We start from the raw sequence: 15,842 nt of genomic DNA on the forward strand, positions 1-15,842 counted from the left end.
AAATCATTGACATATAACTTGAAGAGAAGGTCCAAACACCGACCCCTGCAGAACACCCCTAGCCACCCACAGTCGACTAGAAAAGGAGTCATAGGAATAAAATTTAACTGCATAGATATATGGGATTACTGAATAATTTAGCAAAATTAGCATAGTGCAAACTACACAGATGTCCTGATGTACTTGATGTTCATAATGTTAAGTTCGATTTGGTCTGCATGGATTTCAGATATTATGGTGTGGTAAGGGTTTCTAAGTGTCTTTGATATAGGGCAAATTGGCTCAGGTTCCAGCTTTTGATAACCATCCACTAACCTTCCGTTTCAAAGTGTAAATGAGCAAACTTAAGATTAAAAGCAAACCAAGCCTAGCTGTTCTAATTTTTATAAATGAACAGTTTCTCAGGTAAGATTGCTGTTTAGGCACAATGTCAGAGGGCTGCAGGACTGAAGTAAATGGTTTCCAATTACCATCAAAGGAAATGGGCATCAGTACCTACCATTCTGCCCAGACCCAAACAAGCTATATATATTTATATTTAAAAACTTGGGATTTGCGGCATTGCTGGATCCCAGTAAGCACCAAAGACCAGGTACAGTTTCTTAACTAATAAGAGTAATGTTACTGCAGATTTTGTAGGTTAAAAAGTATGTAGCACCATAATACCAAATATTTTTATGCCAGAATATAGATGGAAGGATGCATGACGTTTTCTAATAAAGGAAAAGCAAAATACCGCAATTGCTGGAAATCTGTAAGACAAACAGAAAAGAGCTATAAAACTTTAGCTGTCAGTACCTGTAGAGAGTTCATGTTTTCAGTCAATAACCATTTCTTATGGAAGATTATCAATCTGTAGAGGCTATTCAGATTCTGAGTATTTCTTTCTGTTTCTGCATTTCATTTCAGCTTTTACCTAGATTAGTCAAAATGCTGACTGCTATGTGCACAATTAATTATAAATTATATATTACTAAAGTGATTTAGCAATGTCATCCAATTTATAATTAAATAAATTATTTATCTTTTAACTAAATAAATTTCAGCAAATATACTATTTATTTATAATCATAACTTTTAAATACTACTCTGTTTGAAATCCTTTAAAATCTTGAATATAAATTCCATTTCTGTATCGTTATTAATTAATTGGTTTACGTTTGCTTCCTGTGATTTTATACATAGAATGGCAGTATCATGGAAGGCATTGCATTATGGAAGAACAATGCTGATAAACGCTTTGAAGGAGTTGAAGAATGTATGATCTGCTTTTCAGTAATTCACGGTTCTAACTATTCACTTCCAAGAAAAGCCTGCAGAACCTGCAAGAAAAAATTCCACTCAGCCTGCTTGGTAAGTAATTTAAACTAGCAATAACATTCACAGAATTGTCAAACAAATTTAGTAAATTATATTGTATAAATTAATTTTAACTTCAGGGCATGTAACCCCATAAACACAAGAGATTCTGCAGATGCTGGAAATCTAGAGTAACATATACAAAATACTGGCAGAACTCAGCAGGTCGGGCAGCATCCATGGAAAGAAATAAACGGTCGGCATTTCGGGCCAAGACCCTTTCCTTGAATGCTGTCTGATCTGCTGAGTTCCTTCAGCATTTTGCATGTGTTATGCTATAATCCCATAAATTCTGTTTTAAAAATTGCTGATTTGATTCCATGTGCAAGTATATTTGTTTTTATAACCAACAAGATTACTAAATACTTACTAATCTTGGTGGTAATCTTTTACCTTTTTCAATATTGAATATTAATTGTAATAATGCATTTTAGACAAGACATTAAAGGGGGAGCTATTTACAGTGTTTCACTTCACATTATTGCAAAAGTGACTGTAAATCGCTAACAGGATTATTTTTCTTTTTAGTGCAATTATTGATTGTGTAGGGTTGAGCTGGTGGTGCATCGCGACTTACATTACAATTACCTCTATTATACACTTACATAATGGTTACTTATTTCTGTCTAATTCAGATGAATGAAGATAAAGGTCTTATTATTTCCTCATCTCCTTTGCTCCTGATAATCCACTGTCCAATTCAGCATCCGGCTCACTTGGTAGTGGTCCCTTTAACTCAGTGTTTTGAACACTCCCTTTAAACCCTTTGAGGTGCCAATTCCCATACTTGCTTCAATTTCACCTGGCTCTATAATTAGCTGGTTGAAAGCCTGGAAATCAGATTTCTGATAGAAAGAGAACAAAATTTTGCATGTCAGCAATATAAAAAATTCTTATTATTATCTGACTCCAGCACCTGACCATAGCATTGGAAGGCAAATTAAAAGTGTCAGTTTTAACCTCTAACTCATTTTTATATAATTTTTATTTTTATAATTGTTGAATGAAACATAGAAATATAGAAAACCTACAGCACAATACTGTAGGTTTGGCCCAAGATGCTGTGCTGACCATGTACTTATTTTTAGAAATAACCTATGGTTACTCTTAGCCCTATTTTTCTAAGCTATTTTTCTTCTCCTCTGTACCTGCTTCCAAGTACCTTAAAACTGTGACCTCTTGTGTTAGCCATTTCAGCCCTGGGAAAAAGCCTCTGACTATCCACACGATCAATGCCTTACATTATCTTATACACCTCTGTCAGGTCACCTCTCATCTTCTGTCACTCCAAGGAAAAAAGGCCAAGTTCACTCAACCTATTCTCACAGGGCATGCTCCCCAATCCAGGCAACATCCTTCTAAATCTGCTCTGCACCCTTTCTATAGCTTCCACATCCTTTCTGTCATGAGGTGACCAGAACTGAGCATAGTACTCCAAGTGGGGTCTGACCAGAGTCCTATAAAGCTGTAACATTACCTCTTGGCTCTTAAACTCAATCCCACAGTTGATGAAGCCTAATGCACCGTATTCTGCCTTAACCACATAGTCAACCTGCCCAGTAGCTTTGAGCGTCTGATGGACTCAGACCTCAAAATCCCTCTGATATTCCACACTGCCAGGAGTCTTACCATTAATGCTCTATTCTGCCATCATATTTGACCTATTAAAATGAACCACCTCACACTTATCTGGGTTGAACTCCGTCTGCCATTTTTCAGCCCAGTTTTGCATCCTATCAATGTCCCGTTGTAACCTCTGACAGCCCTCCACACTATCCACAACACCCCCAACCTTTGTGTCATCAGTAAACTTACTAACCCATCCCTCCACTTCCTCATCCAGCTCATTTATAAAAATCACAAAGAGTAGGGGTCCCAGAATAGATTCCTGAGGCACACCACTGGTCACCAACCTCCATGCAGAATATGACCTGTCTACAACCACACCTATTGCTCTACCTTCATCAACGTGTTTAATCACATCCTCAAAATATTCAATCAGGTTCGTAAGGCACAACCTGCCTTTGACAAAGCCATGCTGACTGTTCCTAATCATATTATGCCTCTCCAAATGTTCATAAATCCTGCCTCTCAGGATCTTCTCCATCAACTTACCAACCACTGAATTAAGACTCACTGGTCTATAATTTCCTGGGCTATCTCTACTCCCTTTCTTAAATAAGGGAACGGCATCTGCAACCCTCCAATCCTCCAGAACCTCTCCCGTCCCCATTGATGATGCAAAGATCATTGCCAGAGGATCAGAAGTCTCTTCCCTCACCTCCCACAGTAGCCTGGGGTATATCTCATTCGGTCCCAGTGACTTATCCAACTTGATGGCTTCCAAAAGCTCCAGCACATCCTCTTTCTTATTGTCTATATGCTCAAGCTTTTCAGTCCACTGTAAGTCATCCTTACAATCGCCAAGGTCCTTTTCGGTAGTGAATACTGAAGCAAAGTATTCATTAAATACCTCCGCTATCTGCTCCGCTTCCATACACACTTTTCCACTGTCACACTTGATTGGCCCTATTCTGTCATGTTTTATCCTCTTGCTCTTCACATACTTGTAGAATGCCTTGGGGTTTTCCTTAACCCTGTCTGCCAAGGCCTTCTCATTGCCCATTCTGGCTCTCCTAATTTCATTCTTAATCTCCTTCCTCCTAGCCTTATAATCTTTGAGATCTCTATCATTACATAGTTTTTTGAACCTTTTGTAAGCTTTTCTTTTCTTCTTGACTAGATTTACAACAGCCTTTGTACACCACGGTTCCTGTACTTTACCAAACTTTCCCTGTCTCATTGGAACATACCTATGCAGAATGACACGCAAATATACCCTGAATATTTGCCACATTTCTGCTGTACGTTTCCCTGAGAACATCTGTTTCCAATTTATGCTTCCAAGTTCCTGCCTGATAGCCTCATATTTCCCCTTACTCCAATTAAACGCTTTCCTAACTTGTCTGTTCCTATCCCTCTCCAATGCTGTGGTAAAGGAGATAGAATTATGATCACTATCTCGAAAACACTCTCCCACTGAGAGACCTGACACCTGACCAGGTTCATTTCCCAATACCAGATCAAGTACAGCCTCTCCTCGTGTAGACTTATCTACATATTGTGTCAGGAAACCTTCCTGAACACACCTAACAAATTTCGCCCCATCTAAATCCTTGTTCTAGGAAAATGATTGATTGTTGTATATGTGGCAAATTGCACCAACACAAACACAGTAAATTTCTCACACATATAAATGTATGTGGTGAATAAAGTTGATCTTTGATCCTCAGTAGATTTTGTTCAGTAGAGATTATTTACAATCCAGGTAGAATCAGCAGAAATTCTTCCATTTCTTCTATAGGATGATTGTACTTGTTGAATAATAACAAAGATTTTAAATTATGATATTAGTACATATTCTCACTAACATAATTGGTCTATTGCTGATTAATTTATTTAAAATATATCTTTTTATTCCACTCTAATGGTAATGTATACTTCTAGCTTTAAAATGTTCTTCAGTTTTTCATTGCATTTTCCAATGACCTTTAAAATTTATTTTGTATTTTTCCATTCTAAATGACTTATTTTCTCTATAGGTTTGTCTCAGTTTTGTTACTAATGCTTCTTTCTCATACTTTAAATAGGAGCATAAGTGAACCTTACTTGTTTCCTGATTATGTTCTCAAAATTCACCTGGGCCTTTCCATTGTGATCAAGTAGTTTTGTCCCTTGCTGTTTAAAACATGGCACAAGAAGCATAGCAGTCAGTGCAACACTTGACGGCAGTTTGAGTCCTGCCACTGTCTTTAAGAAGTTTATAAGTTCTCTCCGTGACTACATGGGTTTCCTCCAGGTGCTCCTGTTTCCTTCCCCATTCCAAAGGTGCACAGTTAGAGTGGTGAGTTGTAGGCATGCTGTATTGCTGCCGGAAGCATGGCGAGACTTGCAGACTTCCCAGCACAATCCTCACTGATTTGATTTAAAACAACAATGCATTTCACTGTATGTTTTGATGTACATGTGACAAATAAAACTAATCTTTAATCTTTTCACAATAAGTACTAGTCCATATTGCAGATGGCCCATACAATCTGATAATTTCTGGGAACAGGGAATACTGTACTAAATTAATCCTTAATTGCATGTACTGTATTTCTGTTCTTGTCGCTGAATTTTCAGCCACCAAAATCTACCTGACTAAGCAAACTAAAGATAAATTATTAAATACTGGTATATCTTTCTTCAAAGTGTCTAATCACTAAAACTGTAGTACCTAGAAAACTTTAAAATGTTAAAATATTCCGTGCCACAGAAAGGACTGCATAGCAGAGGGCAACATCAATATCAAATATCAATTTAGATCTATTATTCAACTTCCACTATGTTGAGACTATTTTTTGGATCTTTTGGATGTGAATAACTATGTTGTAAAACCTCCTATCATTCTATTGCCTATGTTTAATTGTAATAATTGAAGTTAAAGTGAGAAAGACTTGTCAAGCAAAAATCTTGATTTTAATTCTGAAAGAGGACTGAATGAATTGCTGACAAATTATGCAGGCTTTTATATTTTCTAATGGTATAAAATTGAATCTATAATTTCTAATTTTTATATTTGTCATGTTTACAGTACCGATGGTTTACTTCCAGCAACAAGTCTACATGTCCACTGTGTCGAGAGACATTCTTGTGAGGTGTTATGGCTTCTTTTCTGTAATTATAATGGCCTAGTGGACTCAGGAGAATTGTAGTCTTGAAGCAGAAGATATCACTCAATGACTTTATAACAGCCAGAAAATAACAAATTTTGAATAAAACAACAGGAGCAATTTTTTTTTCTGGTCTGTCTCTAAAACTTGTAATTTTAAAAGTCAATCAGGTGCCAGTGTTTTTTTTAAAAAAGGGCATCAATAATTTTTCACAATTAAATTTATCAATTAAATCAATGACAGTATATTGTATAAAGATGTTTGGCCTTGTTTCATTTTGTTCTTCTGTTTTGGTGACTTGCATTCATTCCTTCAATGGTGCTGTTGTGGATCCATTGCAGGAAAGCGTACGAGTTAATACTGAACAACTCCCTGGCAGCTCACTTCTTCCAATCACAGATTCTACATAACAATGGATGGTGTAAACTTGCAATCATCACATGTTGAATTTAAAACCATTACTTAAATTTCCTTATAATATAAAATATTCTATGTAATAAAATTGTTCATTAGTAAAATTGTAAATTGTTTATAATAGTGTGGAGTGTGTTAATGAGTTGTACTCACTGGTGATTTTTGTTTTTTTTAAGTGTCTTTCCACCTTCATTCACTAAACAGCTACGAATAGTGCTGTTTTTAAAAACAAAATGATACCTGTCAATTTCTGTGCTTGATCATCACTAGAAATGTGTTCCAGTTTTTTCTCCCCCTCCAGAATAAACACTGAAAGTATAAATGGCAATGCGCGCAATGTCAGGAAAATGCTTAGGAACAAGAAAGGTGAGAGGTAAAATTCCACATTTACTCATCCCTGATGAAGACAGCAGAGTTTGAAATCAAAATGGCAGTTATAATTGATACCCTGTACCAGCAGGAAGCCAGAGAAGAGTTCATTTGTCATGTACACCCAGAAAGCACTAGATCCTGATTCTGAGAAGTTTTTAAAAAAGCTGAAAGCACTTAAAGTTTTAATTAATTTCTTCAATACTTCAATGTTTTAAAATATTATGGGAAATGATTAAACATAATATTTTTAAATATTATTCCACCTACTTTGCCAAGCTCATGCCAGAGTCTTTCATTTGCAGCACTGGGTGTTCTCTTACATTAAAATCAATAGATTTCAACCATTTTGTGCTTCTTTGGGAAAGGAGCTAACTATTCTGGTGGGTTTGCAATATGTTTTGGGCAAATAACCCGAATTATTTTTTCCTTGGAAAAGAATATTATGCTGATTTGAAGTACATTCTGCTGTCTTACTGTGAATCATAAATTTCCACATTCACATACACAAGCACAGAAAGCTTAGTTTTCATTATATTTGTCATTAGTCCAAAAGATCTCAGTGTAATTGTATATTAGATGTGCACAGCACTTATCCAAGAGCTCTTCATCCTATTATCCAAATTGTCAGAAAATTCTATAATATGGAGATGTAGACTATAAGATTGTAGGAGCAGAATTAGGCTCAGAGTCAGCTCTGCTATTCCATCACGACTGATTTATTATCCCTCCTGTTGCAAGTGTGAATGGGGTGTTGTGAATATGAACAAAGTCATCAGGAGACGCGGAAGCTGGTGACATGCAGCACAACGAGCAGGCATCATATGGAGACACTCTTAGAAGAGGCACCTGATCCAATATTACATGAACTCTCTATATGTTAAAGATCAAAGGCAACAGCAGGACAGTTCTATAGTTACTGTTACGTACCCCGTAACTGGGTTGCCAAACCAGCAGAAATGGATCACTCAGTTGGAGTCTGGATTACTAGAACTAAGAAAGTTTTATTAAAGAAACAAGCAACACAGTAATCGAAAGGATAATAAATGCAACAGTTCAGCAATGATAACCACACATGTGCACAGAATTAAGATAACAGCATCAATCAAGCTCTATCGTTGTCTAGGGATAAATGACCAATTTCAAAGTGACACAAAGTTCAGTCCAATTTAGTAGTTCAGTTCGCAGTAATCGTTGCCATGGCGATGGACAACGTGGAGAGAGAGAGAGATAGAACGGGAACGACTGATCATTCAGACACGGCTTCCACTCACAGACCGGCGATATTGCTCACAAGCAGCTTTCGGGCGGGTCCTTGGTGATGTCACCTGAGGTCACTGACTGTGACCCCTCCTCCAGATGCGGTCGATCCTCTGCAGTGAACCCGGCACCCAAGCGAGGTTGGACACACACCGGGTTCCCGCTGATCGTACCTTTCCACCCTGTGCGTTGTCCGGTACTTCCCACCGACTCGTGAGAGGCGCACCGCTTCCAGGGTCTCGTTACCTCGGGTGTCGTGTGTGTCCTGCCTTAGCGAAACCTGTCCCTTTTTATCCCCCTGCTGGGGTATCGCCTGTCCATCACTTCAAACAGTTCAGGGTTCAAAGGGGGAGCCGCTCCAGACAGCCCTCTCTCCCGTCCCTTCATTACACATCTCCAGATGCTGCTCCATTGTTCTTCATCTCTCCTTCCCCTGAGGACAGGTGGCAGACCAACTGCTGATCTCACAGGACAGCTAACATCTATGTGTATTCTCGTCACATGACAATGTATCTACAATGTTTCCTTTGAATTGCATATAATTTTCAAACACCTCCATCTTCACACCTACACTCCAGACACCCAAAATTAATGTTAATACCCATTGACTCTGAGCTGCATTCATGCATATGCAGACATCTCAGGTCAAATGAAGTGTTTCTTTGTTTGCAATCAACCTGAGTCTGCAGCTCCAGGAAGAGCATTGTTCTGAGCTGCATTTTAAATTCAATTTACAATCTATTTACAGGTCTGAGGACTGCTGCTGAAATTACTATTTGCTATATAACATAACACCAGAATATGCCTTAACGTCCCCATTCTCCTACCTTCTCTCCGTGAGCTTTGATGCCCCTTATGAATCAAGAACCTGTCAATCTCCTCTTTAAATATACCCAATGATTTGACCTCCACAGCCATCTGCGGCAATGAATTCCACAGATTCACCACTCTCTAGGGCTAAAAAAAATTCCTCCTCATCTTTGTTCTAAAGAGACATCCTTCTATTGTGTGGCTGCCCCCTCTGATTCCAGACACCCCCGCCCCACTATAAGCAACATCCTCTCCATATCAATTCTATCTAGGCATCTCAATATTCGATTCAATGAGTCCAGCTCATTTTTCTAAACTCCAGCGAGTACAGAATCAGAATCGGGTTTATTATCACCGGCATGTGACGTGGAATTTGTTTATTTATATGATGGGTAGTCTAGTGCAGACCTCGGACTGCCAACACGATTTCCCGGCACCCACCCCTCCTCCGCCCTGAGCCCCGCCCCCGCGCCCGCCGTTGCCAGGAAACGGCGAAGCTATCATGGCGACGGGTGGCTGCTCCAGGCCCCTCGCCTCTCTCAGATTGCTGGTTTGCGCGAGGAAAATCAGGTATAGCTTGGTGTCTGATGACTTTATCATCTATTTTTGATTTCGGGGTTATGCGGACAAGTAGCAAGCGTTTACAGACTTCTGAAAGTAAGTCAAATACGCCAGTAACACACATGAAAGTTGCTGGTGAACGCAGCAGTGGCCTGTCATCAGCAACTTTTATGTGTGTTGCTTGAAATTCCAGCATCTGCACATTTCCTCGTGTTTGCAAATACGCCAGTTCTGAGTTTGCTGTCCCGATTTTCCTGAAATTGGAGGAGATAAACCAACAACAATCCAATGCATTACTCTAATAAAATGGACTAGTTGAAATGTCTCGTTGGTAGCAGAGGCGTGAGTGGAGCTGATAGACTCTGCCAACTTAGAAACAGAAAAATGGAATGGAAAAAATTACAGGTAGGAGTCCAAACCTTTCAGATCAAAACCCCTTTACAATTGCAGTTGTCAGTGGATGACTTTGTAACTATTGAAACCTAAGGCGTTTCCGACTAAAGAACGCAACTCTTGAGATTGTTAAAAGACGCAGTGCAAAATTATGGTCTCACTGAATTGTGGCTTTCAAAAGGGAAATGGACAAATATTCAAAATATTGTCTGTTCAGATGTCGGATCGTAAATGAGGTTTCTGTCATGTCCCGTCGTTTATGAATAAATAATAGCCGAAGATACATGACAGAAACCTCATTTAGGATCCAACATCTGAACAGCCAAAGATTAAATTCAAGTGGAAAGAATAGTCCGCCCTACGAAGAGTCGGTTCTGGCCAGGATAGATCTAGCTAAGCCAGGCTGACACAAAATCCTATGAAACATATTCTCCACCATTTTCCAATTCAAAGTTTGTGAATCCCCGAAATGATCAAGTGAATCGTTGGAGCTGCAGAGGTATACTCAGATCCAGGCAGGATTTCACAGTAAAAGACAAGGCCTGGGAATGTTGTGGAAAAGAGGGGCCTTAGAAAACAATTATGTTTCCCTAAAAACGGAAACACAGGTGAAAAATGCTTTTGGTATGTTGGCCCTCATAAGTCGGAGGACTGAGTATAAAAGTTGAGAGGTCATAGTGCAGTTGAACTGGATGTTGGTGAGGCCAGACTTGGAGTATTGTATTCAGTTTTGATCGGCTTGCTATAGGAAAGATGCTATTAAATTGGAAAGTGTACAGAAATGGTTTACAAGGATACTGCCAGGAGTTCAAGGGAGAGGTTTGATAGGCTAGCATTTTATTCCCCAATGTACAGGATGTTGAGAGGTGATCTTATAGAGAGGTATATAAAATCATGAGGGGCATAGATAAGAGTGAATTAATTCAGTCCTTTTCCCAGAACTGAGGCATCAAAAACGAGAGAGCATAGATTTAACGTGAGTGGGGAAATATTTAAGAGGATCTTTTGGGCCAACTTTATTTATACAAAAGGTTGGTGTCTATTTTGGATCCTATGTAGGCGTCCCTAAGGCAGTCCTATATTGAGCTTTACACTGACTGGCAACTCCTGTGACACCACTGGTGCCAAACTGTATCGGCCTCTGCCATTCTTTTGGATTCATCAGCTGCATGGAGGGGGGAGCCTGCTACATAGGCGACAGCTTGCTCTCCATATCATACTGCCTAGGCTTGTGTATCAAAGCAGCATCAATCCCAGACCCGAACAATGGAGAACCTCAGTGGTGGACCAGCTGCTAGAGGAAACAGTTGAGGCAGGTGCAATAACAACTATTAAGAGACATTTGGACAGGTACAGGGATTGGAATGGTTTATTGGCCATCTGCTGACAAATGGGGGACTAGCTTGAATGGGGAACCTTAATTAGCATGGTCCATACTGTCTGACTCTAGGTAACTCCCAGTGAACAAACATGAAAATTAAAAATCAGTGTTTTATGTTTCTTGATCACCCTGGAAGGTTAAGGAGGTGAGCCAGTATTTTCCTGAAATAAGAGAGTTTCTTTATTTCAGAAACTCAAGTTAAATAGTAGTAAATGCTTCTTAATCCCAACAATGTCCTTGGTTTTCTTAATCATAATCTCCTATTGTTGCTGTATTAGATTACAAACTGTACTGGTTTCTTTTGAACATATTTATTAAATATGAAAGTTAATGTAGATAGTTATATATAAAGCAACATTTGCCCAAGTGCAGCATGGCAATGCAGTGATAAAATATCACCTTTAAAATATGAGGCTCCTCTTCTGAAACACTTTGGTGTATAAAATCTAATGTCTGGTCATTTTAACATACTGATGTTGCCTTCTCAGATAATAACAAAAAAAAAATACCATTCAGATGATTTAATCACGGTAACCTATTTTTGTCAGAACATTGTGAATTATTAATGATGGATCTCAAAGAACTGAAAAAGTTCACCATGCTGTGAATCTCTGCAAAAGGACCACATATCACTGAATAGTCAAGAAATAAAAGTATACATGCATAAATCAGAACCAAAGATGTAAGTAATTCATTAGTATTTTTCCATTACTCAAATATGAAGTATTTCATGCATTTTTGCATTTCCCTATATGCAATATAAATGAATTGCTAGCAAATAACCAAAAAAACTTGAAATACTGAAAACAATGTTTTATCTTGTATCATCAAATACTAATAATGCCTTCTACAATTTACATTCATAGAAACATAGAAAACCTCCAGCACAATACAGGCCCTTCAGCCTATGATGCTGGTCCAAACATGTCCATAGCTTAGAAATTACTAGGGCTACACATAGCCCTCTATTTTTCTAAGCTCCATATACCTATCCAGCAGTCCCTTAAAAGACCCTATCGTATCTGCCTCCATCACCGTCGCTGGCAGCCCATTCCATGCACTCACCGCTCTCTGCGTAAAAAACTTACCACACGATCAATGCCTCTCATCATCATGTACACCTCTATCAGGTCACCTCTCATCTTCCGTTACTCCACGGAGAAAAGGCCGAGTTCACTCAAACTATTCTCATAAGACATACTCCCCAGTCCAGGCAACATCTTTGTAAATATCCTCTGCACCCTTTCTATGGCTTCCACATCCTTCCTGTAGTAAGGCGACCAAAACTGAGCACAGTACTCCATGTGGGGTCTGACCAGGGTCCTATATAGCTGCAACATTACCTGTCAGCTCTTAAACTCAATCCCACAATTGGTGAAGGCCAATGCACCGTATGCCTTCTTAAGCACAAAGTCAACCTGCGCAGCAGTTTTGAGTGTCCTATGGACTCGCACCCCAAGATCCCTCTGATCATACACACTGCCAAGAGTCTTGCCATTAATACTATATTCTGCCATCATATTTGACCTACCAAAATGAACCACCTCACACTTAATCCCAACATCTTTGAACTCCATCTACCACTTCTCAGCCCAGTTTTGCATCTTATCAATGTCCCACTGTAACCTCTGACAGCCCTCCACACTATCCACAACACCCCCAACCTTTGTGTTATCAGCAAATTTACTAACCCATCCCTCCACTTCCTCATCCAGGTCATTTATAAAAATCACAAGGAGTAGGGGTCCCAGAACAGATACCTGAGGTACAACACTGGTCACTGACCTCCATGCAGATTATGACCCATCTACAACCACTCTTTGCCTTCTGTGGGCAAACCAGTTCTGGATCCACAAAACAATGTCCCCTTGGATCCCTTGCCTCCTTACTTTCTCAATAAGCCTTGCATGTTGTACTTTATCAAATGCCTTGCTAAAATCCATATACACTACATCTACTGCTCTACCTTCATTAATGTGTTTAGTCACATCCTCAAAAAATTCAATCAGGCTCGTAAGGCATGACCTGCCTTTGACAAAGCCATGCTGACTGTTCCTAATCATATTATGCCTCTGCAAATGTTCATAAATCCTGCCTCTCAGTATCTTCTCCATTGACTTACCAACCACTGAAGTAAGACTCACTGGTCTATAATTTCCTGTGCTATTTTTACTCCCTTTCTTGAATAAGGGAACAACCTTTGCAACCCTCCAATCCTCCAGAACCTCTCCCGTCCCCATTGATGATGCAAAGATCATTGCCAGAGGCTCAGCAATCTCCTCCCTCACCTCCCAAAGTAGCCTGGGGTGCATCTCGTCCAGTCCTGGTGACTTATCCAACTTGATGCTTTCCAAAAACTCCAGCATATCCTCTTTCTTAATGTTTATATGCTCAAGCTTTTCAGTCTGCTGTAAGTCATAAAAGTAATTCACTCTCAGTTTACCTCTGGAAATTGCCTCTTTTGTCTATATACTAAATTGCTGAGTGATTGCTGTGGAGACTTGATAGAACTCAATCTACACATGAGTGAGCAGGTTTCTGTTTTTTGTTTAATCACATAGTTGCTGATTGAAACGACAGAGCAAAAGTTAACCAGATCAGATTTGACCCGATTTTTATAGTGCAAAATCAGTTCTGCTTCTGTCCTGTTTTTCTACACTCTGTGATGCAACCTTGGTCTGCAGTTCAGATAATAAAGGTAGATTGAGGAACATGCTGGGATGTGAGATTATAGATGGTGGTAGAATACTGTTCAGCTGTTGATGCCTCATGGATTCCCAGTTTTGAGCTGCACAATTTAATGGAGGGCATTCTCATTGAAAAAACAAAGGTTTTGATTCTCATCAGTACTGTGCAATAGTCACTGTTGCTAACAATGAAATGGATTGAATACAGAATTGAATGGCTTGTCACATGAAGAGGATTTGATGGCTGTGGACCTGTATTTGCTAGAATTCAGAAGAACGATGGGTGATCTAATTGAAACCTATCGAATGGTGAAAGGCCTTGATAGAGTGGATGTGGAGAGGATGTTTCCTATGGTGGGGGAGTCTAAGACCAGAGGACACAGCCTCAGAATAGAGGGGTATCCTTTTAGAACAGAGATGAGGAGGACCTTCTTTAGCCAGAGAGTGGTGAATCTGTGGAATTCATTGCCACAGGCAGCTGTGGAGTCCAACATTTTATGTATATCTAAGGCAGAGGTTGAAAGATTCTTGATTGGTTGGGACATGAAGGGATATGGAGAGAAGGCAGGAGTTTGGGGCTGAGAGGAAAATTGGATCAGCCATGACAAAATGGCGGAGCAGATTGACTAGGCCAAATAGTATAATTCTGCTTCTATGTCTTATGGTCTTATGGATAAATGCAGCTGTACATGCATGGTGAATTCAAGGCCATGGAGAGGTTTCCATTCAGTCGGATCTCCACTGCAGACCCAGCTTGGCAACTTTATCCTTGAAGACTAAGCCAGTTTTGTTTGTGATTATGGTCTGACACTTGCATTAGGAGTACAGTCCTTCCCACTCCTAATACTCTCTGTGTACTTGGTATCCTCAATTATTCTTCCTAATAGGAGCTCAACATGGGGAAGTACAGTGTAAACTTGGTAGAATGCAGCTCGTTCTGTAGATTCAACTTTGAGGTTTCTCAGAATTTCTTCTTTACAACTGTACGCCATTGTATCACAACCTCTGGTGAGTCTTTTTATAAAGTGAGCAGTCCATACCAGGAGACAGTGGTGAACAAGCCTGGGACATTGTAAGATCCAATGAGCATGATTGAAGTTGTTTATGAAGCATGTTTATGGGGATGGCTTTGTAGATTAGACAAGGCTTGTTTTTCTGCTTTAGTAGTATAAGCAACAGTGGACCATATGAGCCCTCTAGCCTAATCAGCTATCCCGTAATGTCTTGGCATATCAGGTGTCTCAAGATTACTTTGCTGACCTTCTACCATTTCTTCTGATTGCCTTTTTGCCAAAATAACTCAATATTTGTCCCGACAAAAGGTCTCAGCCCAAAACGTCGACTGTACCTCTTCCTATAGATGCTGCCTGGCCTGCTGCATTCCGCCAGCGTTTTGCGTGTGCTGTTTGAATTTCCAGCATCTGCAAATTTCCTCGTGTTTACAACTCAATCTTTGAGTAGTGTCCAATCTGATAATAAATAATGTCAATAACTAAATAAACTGAAGGATATATGCTTAGCCCACTGCTCTTCTCCCTCTACACTCAGTACTGTGTGGCCAAGCACAGTTCAGGCACTATCTGTGAATTCACTGATGACACCCCTATAGCTGGCAGGTTGTCAGATGGTGACAAAGAGGTGTACAGGAGCGAGATAGATCTGCTAGTGATTAGTGTCACAACAACCTTGTACAATGTCAGTAAGACAAAGAAATTGATTGTGGACTTCAGGAAGGGGAACTCGGGAAAACACACACACCAGTCCTTATTGAGGAGTCAGCAGAGAAAAGGGTGAGCAGCTTCAAGTTCCTCATGTCAACATCTCAGAGAATCTATCCTGGGCCAAAACATATTGATGCAATCAGAAAGAAGGCATGCTAGTGGCTATACTTTA

The 15,842-nt window shown here is 39.6% G+C and overlaps 2 protein-coding genes across 3 annotated transcripts in view; both read left to right on the forward strand.

The window, feature by feature from the left end:
- The window catches only part of ltn1 (listerin E3 ubiquitin protein ligase 1), a 123,630-nt gene extending 117,021 nt beyond the window's left edge, over positions 1-6,609 (forward strand). For both annotated transcript variants that reach the window (XM_072260606.1, XM_072260607.1), the window contains exons 29-30: positions 1,186-1,353; positions 5,996-6,609. In XM_072260606.1, coding sequence (XP_072116707.1) covers positions 1,186-1,353; positions 5,996-6,058 — 231 coding nt within the window. In that variant the 3' untranslated portion in view covers positions 6,059-6,609. The remainder of the gene's footprint in view (positions 1-1,185; positions 1,354-5,995) is intronic.
- Positions 6,610-9,429: 2,820 nt separating this feature from the next.
- The window catches only part of c6hxorf58 (chromosome 6 CXorf58 homolog), a 55,766-nt gene continuing 49,353 nt past the window's right edge, over positions 9,430-15,842 (forward strand). The window contains 4 exon segments of the mRNA XM_072260617.1: positions 9,430-9,477; positions 9,479-9,497; positions 11,811-11,847; positions 11,849-11,944. Of these exon segments, the coding sequence (XP_072116718.1) occupies positions 9,430-9,477; positions 9,479-9,497; positions 11,811-11,847; positions 11,849-11,944 (200 nt within the window).

The sequence above is a fragment of the Mobula birostris genome, chromosome 6 (assembly GCF_030028105.1).
Source record: "Mobula birostris isolate sMobBir1 chromosome 6, sMobBir1.hap1, whole genome shotgun sequence".
NCBI classification, from domain to species: domain Eukaryota; kingdom Metazoa; phylum Chordata; class Chondrichthyes; order Myliobatiformes; family Myliobatidae; genus Mobula; species Mobula birostris.